Source organism: Diadema setosum, chromosome 21, assembly GCF_964275005.1.
Source record: "Diadema setosum chromosome 21, eeDiaSeto1, whole genome shotgun sequence".
NCBI lineage: Eukaryota > Metazoa > Echinodermata > Echinoidea > Diadematoida > Diadematidae > Diadema > Diadema setosum.
The window spans coordinates 24,882,739-24,897,199 of NC_092705.1; the positions used below are offsets into that span (position 1 = coordinate 24,882,739).

A 14,461-nucleotide genomic window follows, 5' to 3' on the forward strand; every position below is an offset into this window, starting at 1 on the left:
GTCCAATTTTCCTCAAACTTTCACTGATGTGTTCTAATATTGCTGCATTCTCTCAATCCTTATGTTTATGAAGGTGAACTTGTCCTTTAAATCTCCTCGATCCTCCACAATAGGATTATTTACCTTGATGAGCGGCAGAACGTATTCAGACATCAGCCAATGAAAGAAATCGGCCACCAGCTGGCGCTGTTTGACAAGGGCGTTGAAGGGGGGCTGCCGCCCTGCTTTGCTCTCGAGTCGACACCAGTGACAATCTTCCATCTTAAGAACATGACAGCACGAAAAAAAAAAAAAGTTCTTTCTTTTGCCTTGTGGCAAATCCTCTCACTCACTCACACAACTTGTCCTGAGCCAAGATGCAATACGAACATAGATATATAGAATTCACAGTTCATTAACATATTGATGCAGTAGTCTGGTACAATGAATGCAGGGTATACATATGCGTATGCACAAACATATAGGCATGCATTACATGTGACACTGCATCATAATTAAGTTCAGTGATTCTAAAGCTACAAAATGAAATGATGGAGAACTCATAAAAATGGTGTGTTCCTCACCAACTGAAATAAGCAATAGATAATTCAACTTCCAATGTTATTTTTGAGGGAAAAAAGAGGGGGTTTAGAGGTTCAGGGTCAATTTACACAAATTGGCTCCTTTACTGTGCCAAAGTAGAAATTGCGATCAAAGCATTGGCCCTAATTTCATTCTGAAAATCATATTCACAAAGCCCAATTCTATTCATTTTTTTACAGTATCTTTACTTGTACTGCTGACTGTTCTGACAAGTTTCTGAAGGTAGTTCAAGCTCTTCATATATATCCCATGGGCACAAAATGGAGAAAAACAATAACAGAACAAAACTACAGTGTAGAATAAACAAGTATTACACTACTTCCACATAGTTTTGTGCATTTAAACTTCAGAACTATCGTAAGTTCAAGGATTACTTCCGACAATACTGAAAACTAAAAACAGTAGGGTTGATCCAAAATGCTAATCCTCAGGCCTACAGGGAAATTTACCCACAAGAATTTTTGTGGTTTCTGTGAGACGGGTAGCGCATAACATAAAAGCGTATAAATGTGGTGGGTTTTAATTATAATTTTAGCTATTTCACGGCTTATTGATTTTATACCGTAAGTGCAGAGTAAATGGAGCGACAAACATTGCCATTGTTGTGGTCTTTGGGGGGTGGGGTGGGGGAGAGTGGGTATAGAGAAGAAGGTGTTCAGGCTCAGTGATCAGGATATTTTGTGTGATATCACTGGCACATTTTTAAATCACTGCCACCAGATACCCTATGTGGCACAATCCACTGACATATATCCTGGGTCCCATTTCATAAAACTTGTTATCAGTGACAACTGCCTCATTTCTGTGACACATTTGCTCTTAGCCAATCAGATGCAAGGATTTCAGTAGCTTACAACAACTATAACAGCTTGTCACTGATAACAAGTTTTATGAAACAGGGCCCTGGATGTATAGTTTTAACTCATTCTTTCACAATATGCCTGCCCTTCTTTGAAACACTTTTGAAGACAGAGACAAGTAGTGTTCATCATTCCTATCACCATTAATATCATCATCATGTTCTATGTATTCAGCATCAATTGGGTTAAAGTCACCTTAATGTCAGCAACGAGCTGGTGAAGCGAAAGCCTCTCAAATCGACCCAAAGAAACAAACTGCCTCACACCTGAACAAAGCATAGCACACACAATAAATCAGTATTACCACATGCATGCCATATGGACCATGTGACATGAGCCGTATGGAATATAACAAAGCTTCTACTAGCTCTACTAAATAAAACAATTGCTACTTGACTGCCCAAACTCAAAGGAAATGACTGCCACAAAATAGGGGTTGCAAACTTATATGATCACTGTGAAGCCATAGATGGCTTAAGCGATTTGTGACAAAGAAATGTATTGGAAAACATTTGAATCTCTCATGGCAAAAGCTGCAGATAGCTCTACAATCTTTGACAAAATTGGACACATGCGATCTTAATCCCAAATACCAGAAATATATAAGATGACAAAATATAAACCAAATCACATCATGCATGACATAAACACATACAACACTAAAAGTGGAAAGCTTGAATGAGTGATTGGCAGCTACACGAATGCCCAAAGAAACAGCCCAACATAGAGAGAGCTTGATGCAATATTTGGCACATGCAAAAGTATACAAAAATTTGAAGAAAAAAAATGATGACTAGAGAAGAAAATTTTAAAGAAATGAAAATTCGCACAATGTATAGAAAAAGAGAGCAAAATATCTAACCTTTCAAAAAGGCACTCCTGTTGTGAGTACTCCCCCAGAGTTCCCCTGGAACAACCGTCAAGAGGACATGACGCAGGAAGAGATACACCTGCCATGGGCACGTCTTCATCTTGATCAGCTGGGCTGCTTGGTCTGGAAGACTCGTCCTCATTCCCTCCCGCTCTGCGGCCAGTTTCGTTCCTTGCTTGCATCTCTTTCCCTTCCCAGCCTTCACAGTCAGAGAAGTTTTAGATTCCCTTGAAGACCGCCCTCCGTTGGTCTGTGACTCACCAGATGACGAGGTTTGTCCAAAGTCCTGCTTCGTCTCTTTGAAAACTGTGTGCGCATCAGGAAAATGAACATACTTTCCTTTGGTTTCTTTGACAGATGCATTTCGATGAACAACTGAAAAGGGTACAAAATGAGATGCTTTGTGACCTTCAAAACTTGACAAACTAGGCAGAAGACTTGAAGAAGGTTTTCCTGTATCCCCCTTTTTGTTTCTATGTTCCAGACAGGAGCTGGCCACATATCTAGATGGTTGTTCAATCTGCATCACTGCCAAAACCTGTTTGCTCCATGACTTATCCAGGACTTCTGCACCCAGATCTTGATGATCACTGTCCATTCCCTGCTGCAGGCTTGCGGCCAGCGTGCCAGTCGGCTCTCCACCCAGAGTTTTCAAAGTCCTGCCACACCTCAAAGACGCATGTTGCAACTGCCACTCTGAGCAGGATGTCTTCAATTCCTCATCAGCTTCAGTATCTTTGGTCATCATGGCTGGTGCAGCATCAAATGACCCTCGACATTCGACAGATGTGCCGCTCCAGCAGGAGGAGCTAAGAGAGGATCCCTTTGCTTGCTGGTCTCCTAAAACTTGATGTGCTTCCCCTCGACTCCATTGCCAATGTCTTCTGGATGAAACGCTGCACTGCTGATCAGGGGAAGGAGATAAAATGTCATCTGCAGCCAAGCTTTGCCCACTTGAATCTAAGAGTATTGGGGATTCCTGTGATGAAGAGACATCTTTTTTAATACTGTTTGATTCTAATTCTTCCTGAGGTGACCCTGATGACATTTCCTCCCGTTGTTCACAGCTTGGGCTCGGTGTTTCTAATTTTGGAAGATTCCTATGTGGATGATGAGTGTCTTTGCCTACAAGATTGTCATGTGCTATGCTGGCAGTGTGACGTACCTGAAGCTCAACACCCTCTATTTGTCCCTGAGTCTCTTTCTTCTTCTGGGAGTGTGATGGAGGGTCATCTGTTTCCATAGCGATGAGAGAGGCATCCCTTGGATATGCCCTGAAGTCATCATGGGCGTGGCTCTGGCTCAGAACAACGTGCACAGTTTCGCCCCCTGGCCTTGCCTCGGCCGGTGCATCAGCCTTCACGTTAGCCCCTTGGCAGTCACGAGCTGGGGGGCGCCCTCTACGATAGAAGACATATGGAACAAAGCCAACTCCTTGGCTTTCTGACTGAAGAGTGGACAGATGAGCTGACTCTTTTACCATTTTGTCCTTCTCCGCTGAGTCTATGCAACTGGCTTGCAACAGACTGCTGGGATCTGAGCTCTTGACCTTTGACCTTGTATGAACATCACCATCATCATCAGGAACAGCGGTGATTGATCCTTCTGGTATGGTGATTGGACAGTGGTGATTTAGCAAGGCAGTGATGTTGACCCGTCTGGGGAAATGAAGTAATCAACACGTCATCAGTTTTCATGTCCTAAACATGATATTTGTCTAGACACATTCACACATGAAAGTTGTAACTACTTGTACATCTCATGAAACATCAATGATATTTACACTCCTTACTTCCATTATTATACACCATAATGGTAAATACGCAAGCAATTGATAAGTACTTTAATCATGGCTGTCGAGCTTCGACCTTTTAAGTGCCCAGGGACTTCTTCCCAAGCTTTTTCATCACCATTCAATCGTCCCTCATAAACTTAATCTAGTTGTAGATCAGCAAGTCAACTCAAAAGTAGCAATGTACTTCCGGCCTACAGGAAGGCCATCATGATACAATAGGGATAAGATAATCTCTATTCATTGACAATTAGTGTCCAGACATCTATGCCAAGAGGAAAGGAAAGCATTCTAGCGTGCATGCATATCGGTGAACAAAGCATAGAAAGGGTTAAGTCTTCCTCTTCTTGTTTATCTTCTGTCTGGCATTGATATCACAAAAACAAAATAACAAAAATAACTGCAACATGTTTACTTACCTGTGATGCTGTAGAAAGGTCTTCACCAGTTGCTGAACTTTGATGAGACGCCTAGGGGTCCGCGACGGCTATGACACAAAACATAACAAGAAAGAAATTTAGCATTCAGTTTACAGGATGACAGAACATAGGGATATCTCATATAATTCATCAGCAATGGCAAATTAACTTACTTTGTACTTTAGTTTAATTTCAACCAGAAGAAAAGAAAGGTTAACACATTTCTCTGCTTGTGTTTATGTTCCCTATTCTAGTGGAAAACCAATATCAATATGGCTAACTCTTCAAAATTCCTTGCTTTACTGACTTTCTCGCAATCTTAGACATCTTTGGCTTTGGAAAATGCAGTGACTACCAAAAGAAAAGAATCTATCAGCGTGAATGGTGTCACAGGCCAAAAAAAAAAAAAAGAAAAGAAAAAAAGAATCAGAAAATCATGTAAAAGAAAAGGAAGCAGATGGGAACAGCTATTCAAATGCGTAAAAGTCTTTCTGCTTTACCAAAACTACACATTTGTACCTAGTGAATTGCTTTTATACATTTGTGGTTGTGAAATACTTCTATACATTTGTGGTAGAGTATAACTGGTCAATACAACCAAATACCTCTAGAAATGTGCAGGGTGCTAGAGTTCACATGCGCACTCTCCTAGAGTAGCTATACTGACAGAGTCTCTGGCTATCCAGAAGCGCAAACTCATTTCATAATCTCCCTCATGCAACTGAACAGACAAACATGAGCTTCACAAAACTTAAGAAAAGACATCTGACACTAAAACCGAACGGGGGTAAAAAGATTGGCATTAATTTATTTCTCACCGGTTTCTTCTTCTTCTTTCTTTGTTCCCCAGCTTTCCCACCACCATTTCCATCCATCCCCTTCCAAACAACTCCTTTGATTGACGACGCACCCTGCTTGGCAACACCTGCGTTTGTGTACGAGGTGGCGCCCTCACTTGGCGAAGTGAAGATATGTTGGGTGAGTCTATGAGCCCCAGCGTTGGATGCTGCAAGTCCTGCCAGGATGCCTGGATAAGATGAATAGAACAGGCAATACATACTTTACTGGAGAAACAGAACTGTTGGAAGGGATAACATACATCATGACTCAGAAGGCATTGGTCGTAATAATATCAGCCACTCTTTCTTCATTAGTCTCTCTGAATTGCAGCTCATTTTTAAAGAAGAACATAGGTTCCAATTTTACTTTCTGTATGAAATTGTGGGAAGAAAATGTCACAGTTTGCAGAACTAGTCTTCTTTAAACTGTCAGAGCAGGATTGATTTATAATGGATGAGGACAATTTTTTGCTAGATTCTTACTCTGTTTCGGCCAGTCGCGCCCTGTCATTCTGGAGTAGCAGGCGTTCAGGATGTAGAATGCTCGTTCCAATCCTCTGACGTGCTTCAAGGCATCCGACGCACCGCCGTCTTGATTTTCCTGGAAGCCACCCTTTCTCTTCCTCCTCCCCTTCCTCTTTTTACTTGCATCCTCACCTTCAGCATATTTCCCCCGGCCATCCCGAGTGTGGTGATGATGACATGTACTCTGACGGGGCTTTGACACTTCTTCACTCCGCGGATCAATAGATCTGTCGGGACCTACCCTCCTCACTCCATCACAAGTACTGACACTCGCATCGACACCTGTTGAATCTTTACAACGGTGTCTCTTCGCAACACTGCCATCTCCATCTAACTGCTCCTCCCCAGATCGTTTCCTCTTCAGTGATGCCTTGAGATCGCTTGTCTCCATGGCAACTCCATCCGCTCCTGCGTGATGCAAGCCCAAGGTCGCATTCGACTTTCCTACATCACTCCTCCCAACCATCTGACGTCTTGTCACACTTTCAGGTCTCATCTTCACCTTCGCTGAATTTGTGGCTTGCATCGTCTTTCCCTGTGACTTGTGCTCTTGTGATGTCACATCTGCTATCAAAGTACTTATTGGTGCACCTGAGATGAACAGATCACATGACATAAAAACAACAAAAGCTTTTGACAGATGTTTTAAACAAATTTATGCACATGCCTGGTAATCAAAGTATAATTTGTTGGATACTTGGGTGACAAATAAAATTTAGGCTTTTCTTGTATCTTTTCCTTCATGCTTTTCATGTAAACATGAAAAGCATGGACAAACAAAAAGTAGAGTAAAATCATATTTTGTAAGAGCATCATTCTTGATAATGTTACTCAGGTCATAACAGTAAGGTTTTAACCCTACACAGAAATTATATCACCTTATTGCTAAGAGTGGCATTTAGCCACACACTGTGTGATTTGAGGTTTATTTGCAATCCTTTTTCAAAGCTCCTCACAGTATGGATGCAAATTACAGCAGTCTAATCAGTTAGCATTGATGTATGTGCAATGGAAGACCAAACAGATATTAAATAGTGGCCTACTGAAAGAGATGGCAATTTTTGTAAAAGCAAGCAGAAACATTGAGTATGCACTGCGGGGGGGGGGGGGGGGGATGATTTCATTCCATTTACAGAAAAACGGAGAAAAAACAAACAAACTTGGTCTGATATCGTGCAAACGAGCGACTCACCTGTCAACTGAATGTAACAGGATGGAGGGGCTGCAATGAATACTGATAGGTTTTCCAAGAGGTACATCATTAACTCATCCCCAATCCTATGGAACAGGCAGAAATTAACATGCCAATATTATTGACTGTACCCTAGACCAAGCATTACACATTTTATCATAATAGTTTTATAAACTCAAAAATAGTTCAGCAAGCAGTTGTAATCTTTTGCAACAAACATTGAAGAATCTCAAACACATGCAAATATATCTTAGGTTCAAATCAAAAGATGATAGAATCAACTTCACCTCTGGACTGACAGGACTTTTCACTTACATTCAAACTCCTTTTGTAAGTCTGAAATACTGACCGGCATTGAGCAGGATATCATCGGAATATTAACTGGTATCAAGGGGATATCATTAGAATATTGACTGGCATTGAGCAGGATATCATCAGGATATTGACTAAGTATAGTTATCATTAGAATATTGACTGGTGTTGAGGGGGATATCACAATATTAGAGACTGGACTTGAGGGAGATATCATTATACCGTGCAGGAGGGACGATCATTACACATGGCTATGAGTTGATTGCAACATATGGCCCAGGTAGGGCAAAAGATTTTCTGAGTCAGTATCATCATTCTCATTCTTCAAATCATGTGTGCTTTGAGCTGAAGTAGGGGAGCACTGACGAGCGGTGTTTGTTTCTTGTTGTTGTTTGTTTATTGGTTTTTGGTTTTCTTTTAATAGTATCATGGCCTCTTTCTATATGTGACCTTGCATCACAAAACAAACAAAAAGTCGCAACCCTTGATTTTACGCGAGGACTCAAAAAAGGTGAATTGGGCAACCGAGTCAATTTTGTAGTTGTTTCTCTTTTCTTTTTCTTTTTTGAAAGGGCTATCCTTCTAGATTATTCTGTAGTTTGGGATCATAACATGAATGGGAAAGTGTGTTTTCAGCAGTTTTTCTACAACCCTTTTCTGGAGGAGAGTAGAATGATCAGGTACGTCTTAGAGGCCCCTTTTCATTTTTTGAAATCCTTTGCAAAATCTTCACTTTCAAGTCTAATAACTCTTGAAAGGATATTGCTACTGCTTTGAAAGTTGGCATTAATCATGGACAGAATGTGTTAACAGAACATGTTCAATTTCAGCTTAATCTCATAATCTCTTCATTGTTGTTGCTCTGGTGGTTTACATCCTGTGTTTTGTCCCTTCCATCACACAGCTAGCACATCTTGGTAAAGATTAAATGCTTGAATAGACCCTGTACTTCAGAGTCTCTTTTCTCAGTTCACACTTTTCCAGAGTGTGTGCTTTCTTGGCAGCATTTAGGTAGGTTTATATGGGAGTCCATATGAATTGAGTTATACATCATTTTAAAGCTTAGGGTCTGTTCTTTCAGAATCTGCCTTTAACAAAAAATCCATGTCTGGCGACTTTTGTTGGTTTTGTGATGCAGGGTCACATATGATGCAAAGGTATGCCAGATATCATTTAACAAAATATTCCCTCTCCCATCAGTAAAAGCATATCCATAACTGTGGTGCATTGGATAAGGGCATACTCCCAAGTGGATGTTTATTTTGTAATATGTTGTTAGTTTGCTTATTTCAATTGGTTTCCTTGGGATGTTTACTACGGCTCAATTTTCATCTCATCTATTAAAGTCTTTACTGAATGAAAACAAAAGATTATCAAAGCAGAGAGGTGAAGATGTGCTATGAAAGATTTTAATCAGTTGCCTTCCTGAGTTTGTACAAATGTATTTGTAAGATTGCAACTGCTGATCTATATTTCAACAAACATGTCGGCAAAAGGAACCAGTGGGAATCGAACCTGTCATCTACTGCTTTCCCGGAAGCGACACTACCACCTGCAGGCAACCCCTGGTTGCCAGCAGTGACACAGTAAACTTGGAACAAATACCCAGGCTCTGAAATTCTGACATTGAAATGCTAAGCAATCCATGGCAGACGAGGCTTATTGAATGAAATCAAGAGATTACTAAAGCAGAGGGGTGAAGAAGATGTGCTATGAAAGATTTCGATCTTCTTCATTGTCACTGCTCACCTGCTGAGGAGCTTACCCCAGTAGGGGGTTCTGAGCTGAATACTATTGTTGTTTGGAAGGTTCATCCCCGACGCTGGGCCCTGGAAGTCGCCTCCTGTTCCCCACTGTCATCACATTGAAAAAGCATGATGGGTATCAAGTTTAAAGGGGCATTCAGATGTTTTCATAATTTCACATCATGTAGTACATAAATTGACAGCTCCATGTTTAGCTTTGTGGAATTTATTGCGGTCCTTGAGCAGAGAAACCAATACTCTACAAAATCTTAAACAGATAACACTGAACAGTGTTGATGACATAGGAGCCTCACATATTTCAGAAATATAGCAGTGTAATTCCATTACAATACCGCTTGCTCAACAAGTTCACCTGTGTAGAATCTATGCATGCTTTCTTCTTTTGTTTTGCTTCCTTGAGCCCCAACTCACGGATTCTTATGGTGAGGCTGCCATGTCATCATCCTTGTTCAATGAAATTTGTTATAAATTTTGAAAACATTCTTCTTCCTCATCCCAATCACTATAAATTCTGAAACTATGTACTCAACATTAACTAATTTATAGTTGTTTAAATGTAAAAGTCTGAAAATCATTGGGAGGTCTCCTTTAATCCCTTTTCTGCCAGGGACTTTGGACAGTTTGTACAATGCTATGGGGTTTTCTGTACCAATCAGCAATCGAAACACACAAAGGATTAGAGCACATCAACCAGCTCCATAACCATCAAATCAAGTATCTGCATTAGATCGCAACTTCTTTTCTTTTTTTTTTCTTTTTTTTTCTTTTTTTTTTTTTTTTTTGGGGGGGGGGGGGTTTCCTGATTTGAAATTTTGCTCAAAAATAGGAAAATCATACTAACAATAAAAACAATTCAACATTTTTCTTAATGCTACATGATTAAATACGTAGACCAGATACAGATAAATCTATAAATAACAGAAAGACAAATGACCAACACATTGCTTCATTATGTAACTGCTCGTTCAAACAAAATCCAGTACTTTATACATATCTTACAGTGCACACATACACGTATCCCCCCCCCCCCCCAACCACCTGTCTCTTACTGGTTTACTCATGCAGAAAATCTGCTCAGAACACTCACACACAAACACAAATACACACACTAAAGTTTGTGTGTCCCCTCTGCAACCCCGAAAATTAGATTCCTTTCATAAGCTGGTAAATTGTAGACGCTAGTAGGTAATTCAAACCCTTTTCCAGAATGATAAAATGGGAAACTTCTTTATTATAGAGGGGGAAACAATACTTAAGATTTCCAGTGAATATATTCTGATCCTGAAAAGAATCCAATCATTATTCTTCGTACTAAAGTGGAGTGAATTCTTAAAGCACTGTGGGACTAGTGTTTCATTTCTTTTCTTCTTCTTTTTTGAACTCATACTCATGTATTACCATAATATTTCATACATAATGTTAGAAGACATCATTCTTCAACCACGTGAAATTTCATGACATTTGTCAAATGGATATATGATTGTAGAGCCAATTTAACCAAAGACATAAGAATCATATGAAAAAGCATATTCAGTGATCTCAAATGCACCACTGTCAACATTTCAGTACATAAGCTTCCGTCTTTCTCTTTTTGTTCAATTCTGGAAAAATGAAACAAAGCAAAGACTCATCTTACAGGTGCATACATCAAATTCGTTGGGTCACATTAATTACGCCTGATGCAGGAAACAAAAACAAAAAAATCATTAAGAGCACATTAACAAAGAATATAAAATATATACAAGCACTATATCCATAATATCACATCACATGAACACATTCTAAGCCTAAAGATAAGTAACTTTCAACAAACTCAGCTTACAGATCGGAATCCATTCAGCAGCACATTTTTTCCACATTTGCCCTGTCGCTCCAGGCGCTGGTGAGGACAGAAAGACAAAAAGACAGACAGACAAAAACACAGATGGAAAAGTGAGATAACACACAATCAGCTGTTATAATTTCACGGGCTTAATTTCCCCCCCCCCAAAAAAAAAAAAAAAAAAAAAAATCCCCCATTTTTTGGAGCAATATTCTCTTCAACAAATCACTTCAAACATACAAATGCAATATGCCATGACATTTCGAAGTGCAACCAGGACTAAGTTACAATTCTTGCATAACAAGAAAAATATTAATCAGATATTATCTGATATCTTATATTTTGTGAGGATGGGCTGTTCTTAAGTATCATTAAGATCTATTATGCATCATTAGTATGAACTTCCATCATCATGAAATATTCAGATTCTTGTGACTGTTATGCACCTTAATGTGCAATCGGATGTCGGCAAAAGGCAGATTTTCTGTGATCAACAGAAACTTGTGATAATGGATCACATAGTCAATGAACTTTGCATTTGCGTCATGATCAAGTAAAGTGTAAACAAGAGTTGATCTTTGCCTTTTCTAAATGTGTAAATAAGCAAAATAGTTCAAAGGTTCAATGCACCTATTGCAAGAAAAAGGTTCACTATGAGTATAAAGATTGCAAGGTTCCAACCTCCAGACATCACCTATATGTGTCGCAGCAGAAGAGTAACGTGATTGGAAGGGTTTTTTTTTTTTTTTTTTTTTTTTTTTTTTTTTTTTTTTTGGGGGGGGGGGGGGGTCATTTTGATTACTAAGGACCATGCTTGCTGATGTGTCCAATCAGAACTATTCATTATTATAGTCTGTAACAAAATTATGACCATGTTTGTTATAACAGGAGGGCATTGTACACGCTTTTGACATTCTGCTACCTAATTGGACAAATGACCAAAATTGGGCTCAAATGGAAGGGGAGCTTCAATTTTGCTGTATGAAATATTAGTAATGATTATTAAAAAGTTATGATATAAAGGTACAAATATGTGGCTTCTCAGGAGTTGATGGCTTGATGTAACTGCTGAAGTGGCCCTGCAGTGCATTTTCACTTCATCATATATTTCATGGTATTCTTGCTAGATTCATATAACAGATATCACTTTGTCATCAGTTATAATCCTCACAGATCTTTGTTGTTAGGTTAAGAATACCTTGTATTTTGTGCCATAGAGAAAGCTCATGAAAATTTGAATGAATGACTATATATTTTCTGTCTCTTAAAGGGGAACTGCGGACCAGTTAAAAGTTAAGTCTGAAAATGAAGAGTAAAATTCTGTAAGCGCAACAGTGAAAATCTGATCAAATGGGATCAAAATTAGGAAAGTCATGATATTGCGAAGTTTCGCTGCTCTTTGCAAAACAGTTCTTGAAGAGTTGATACGAGTGTTGTGCTTTCTCCTATTTTATTTTGTTTGTGTTTTTCATTCAAACACTGAAAGTAAATGTTGACAACAATTTCACAGCCTTACCTAAATACCTGGGCTAAAAATCCTGTCAAAACATATCATTGGAAGGATTTATGATACTACACTAATAATTTATTCCCTTCATCCTGTGCTGTGATGATGATGAACATATCATCTGCTGCTCGGTGCTTGTTGTAAAAGATAACAATTTATTGTTTATGCACTTGGGAATGAAACTAAAACTGACTTGGACTAGAATGAATCATCATGACATAAAGAGGGAACATTCCTATTATCAGAATAAACACCTTTTTCTCCCACTCTTTCGTCCTTGTCATATTTCCCTTTTGTCAATAAGAGTGGTAAAAGAACTGGTCTTACGAAGAAATAGGTTTGTCCCGACTAAATTCAAAAAGGAAATATTTGTGGACTATTCTACGGTGTGTGACTGTTTTGATTTACCTATAATTAGGTTTTTAATCTTTTTTTTTTTTTTTTTTTTGGTAGAAACATGAGTCATCAAGGCAGCACTTGTTAGTAAATGGTTAATCTATGTATAAGCACTTGCATAAAATTTCTAAATATGTCCGGCCTGACGGATTTTACCTGCATCCTAACATTTTGTATCAAAATAATCTAGTACTTTATTCATACAATATCAAAAATAGATGGAATCAAATATGCTCTACTTCTGTTTTTTATTTCATTTTCTATTTGTGAACAAATAAAACAGACCTTTCATTCAGTCTCAAAATGTATCTTTTTAAAGATTTGATTGAATATTATAAATAAATCAATTTGGCAATAATTTCACAAGAAATTTCCAATCTCATATTGATTAAAAATTTCATGTCAAGATGAGCTTGCATCACATATAGTTCTTGATGTCAACATTTTATAGATCAGATATAATCGATCTGCCTTCAGGAACATTTTTTTGTCTATGATGTCCTTCATGAGTGAACTGTGCGCGCACATCTGTGCTTGAACATTGGCATGATAATGTCTGTGCTTGTGTGTTTGTGTCTGTGCGTAGGTGTGCATGTGCGTGTGGCTGCATGTGTCTTTCTTGGGGATTACTCGTTATCTCATGAGGCAAAGACATGTGCCAAAGTTGCAGTGGTTGTTGCTATTCAACTGTTCATTGTTTGACAAGATTGCTTTTGTCGTGAAACACTTGGCTATTTTTCAATTCAATTCAATAGTTTAGTTATTTCCATTTAAAAAAAAAAAAATGATTCAAAGCAGTACACATGTCAATTTGACTTTCACTCAACTGATTAAAGGACAGTTCATTGAACACAATATAAAATATTGAATATATGCACGAATTATATTTCTCAGTTGCCTTCAGTAAATCTTAACTATCTTCCCTTGCCTTCACAAGTGGTGTGTGTTTACGAGTTGATTTATGAAAATGAGTCAAAACAAGATGCAATCGTAGGGCCAAGGCTCTTTTAGACTCACACACAGAACCCTATTGACAACTTCCATCTGATCCGAGTGCTGCAGGAAGTCCAGGGGTCCAGAATATCCCAAATGGCATGATGGGATACCAAGGACAGTCGTTTGCAAGAAGGCTTTGTACCTGCATAGGAATTTCAATGTACCACATACAAAATAAAGAGCACAATGTTTCACAGAGCAAATCTATTCCTGACAAATGCTCTAGACATGAAAAGTCGTGTCTACAATTTGATATTTAAGCATTATACATGTACATTCAAAAAGAAAAAGAACCAAAACAACTTCAAAGCAACTGTAAAGATTTGTTTCTTTTTTAACCTTTACATATAATGACATGGGAGGAAAAATGGAGACAATTGAAAAAACAAGTGAACACACTCCAAGGGTAGGGGTCTATCTTTTATCAAAACTTTGTGATTTCACCAGTTTGTACAATTAATTAGTAACACAATGGAGATCAACATGAAACATTCTATGATCTAAGATTTAAAATGCTTCCGTGGGCATTTACTCAAGCATATTTAATGGAGGTTTAAAAAAAAAAAAAAAAAAAGAATTATG

General features: G+C 38.6%; 1 protein-coding gene across 1 annotated transcript in view; it reads right to left on the minus strand.

Moving 5' to 3' along the window:
- LOC140244430 (uncharacterized) overlaps positions 1–14,461 on the minus strand; it is a 58,921-nt gene that overhangs the window by 36,993 nt on the left and 7,467 nt on the right. The window contains exons 3-12 of the mRNA XM_072324069.1: positions 13,901–14,021; positions 10,981–11,037; positions 9,142–9,245; positions 7,081–7,166; positions 5,847–6,479; positions 5,343–5,551; positions 4,525–4,592; positions 2,305–3,971; positions 1,638–1,708; positions 124–261 (exon numbers count right to left, since the gene is read on the minus strand). Of these exons, the coding sequence (XP_072180170.1) occupies positions 124–261; positions 1,638–1,708; positions 2,305–3,971; positions 4,525–4,592; positions 5,343–5,551; positions 5,847–6,479; positions 7,081–7,166; positions 9,142–9,245; positions 10,981–11,037; positions 13,901–14,021 (3,154 nt within the window). The remainder of the gene's footprint in view (positions 1–123; positions 262–1,637; positions 1,709–2,304; positions 3,972–4,524; positions 4,593–5,342; positions 5,552–5,846; positions 6,480–7,080; positions 7,167–9,141; positions 9,246–10,980; positions 11,038–13,900; positions 14,022–14,461) is intronic.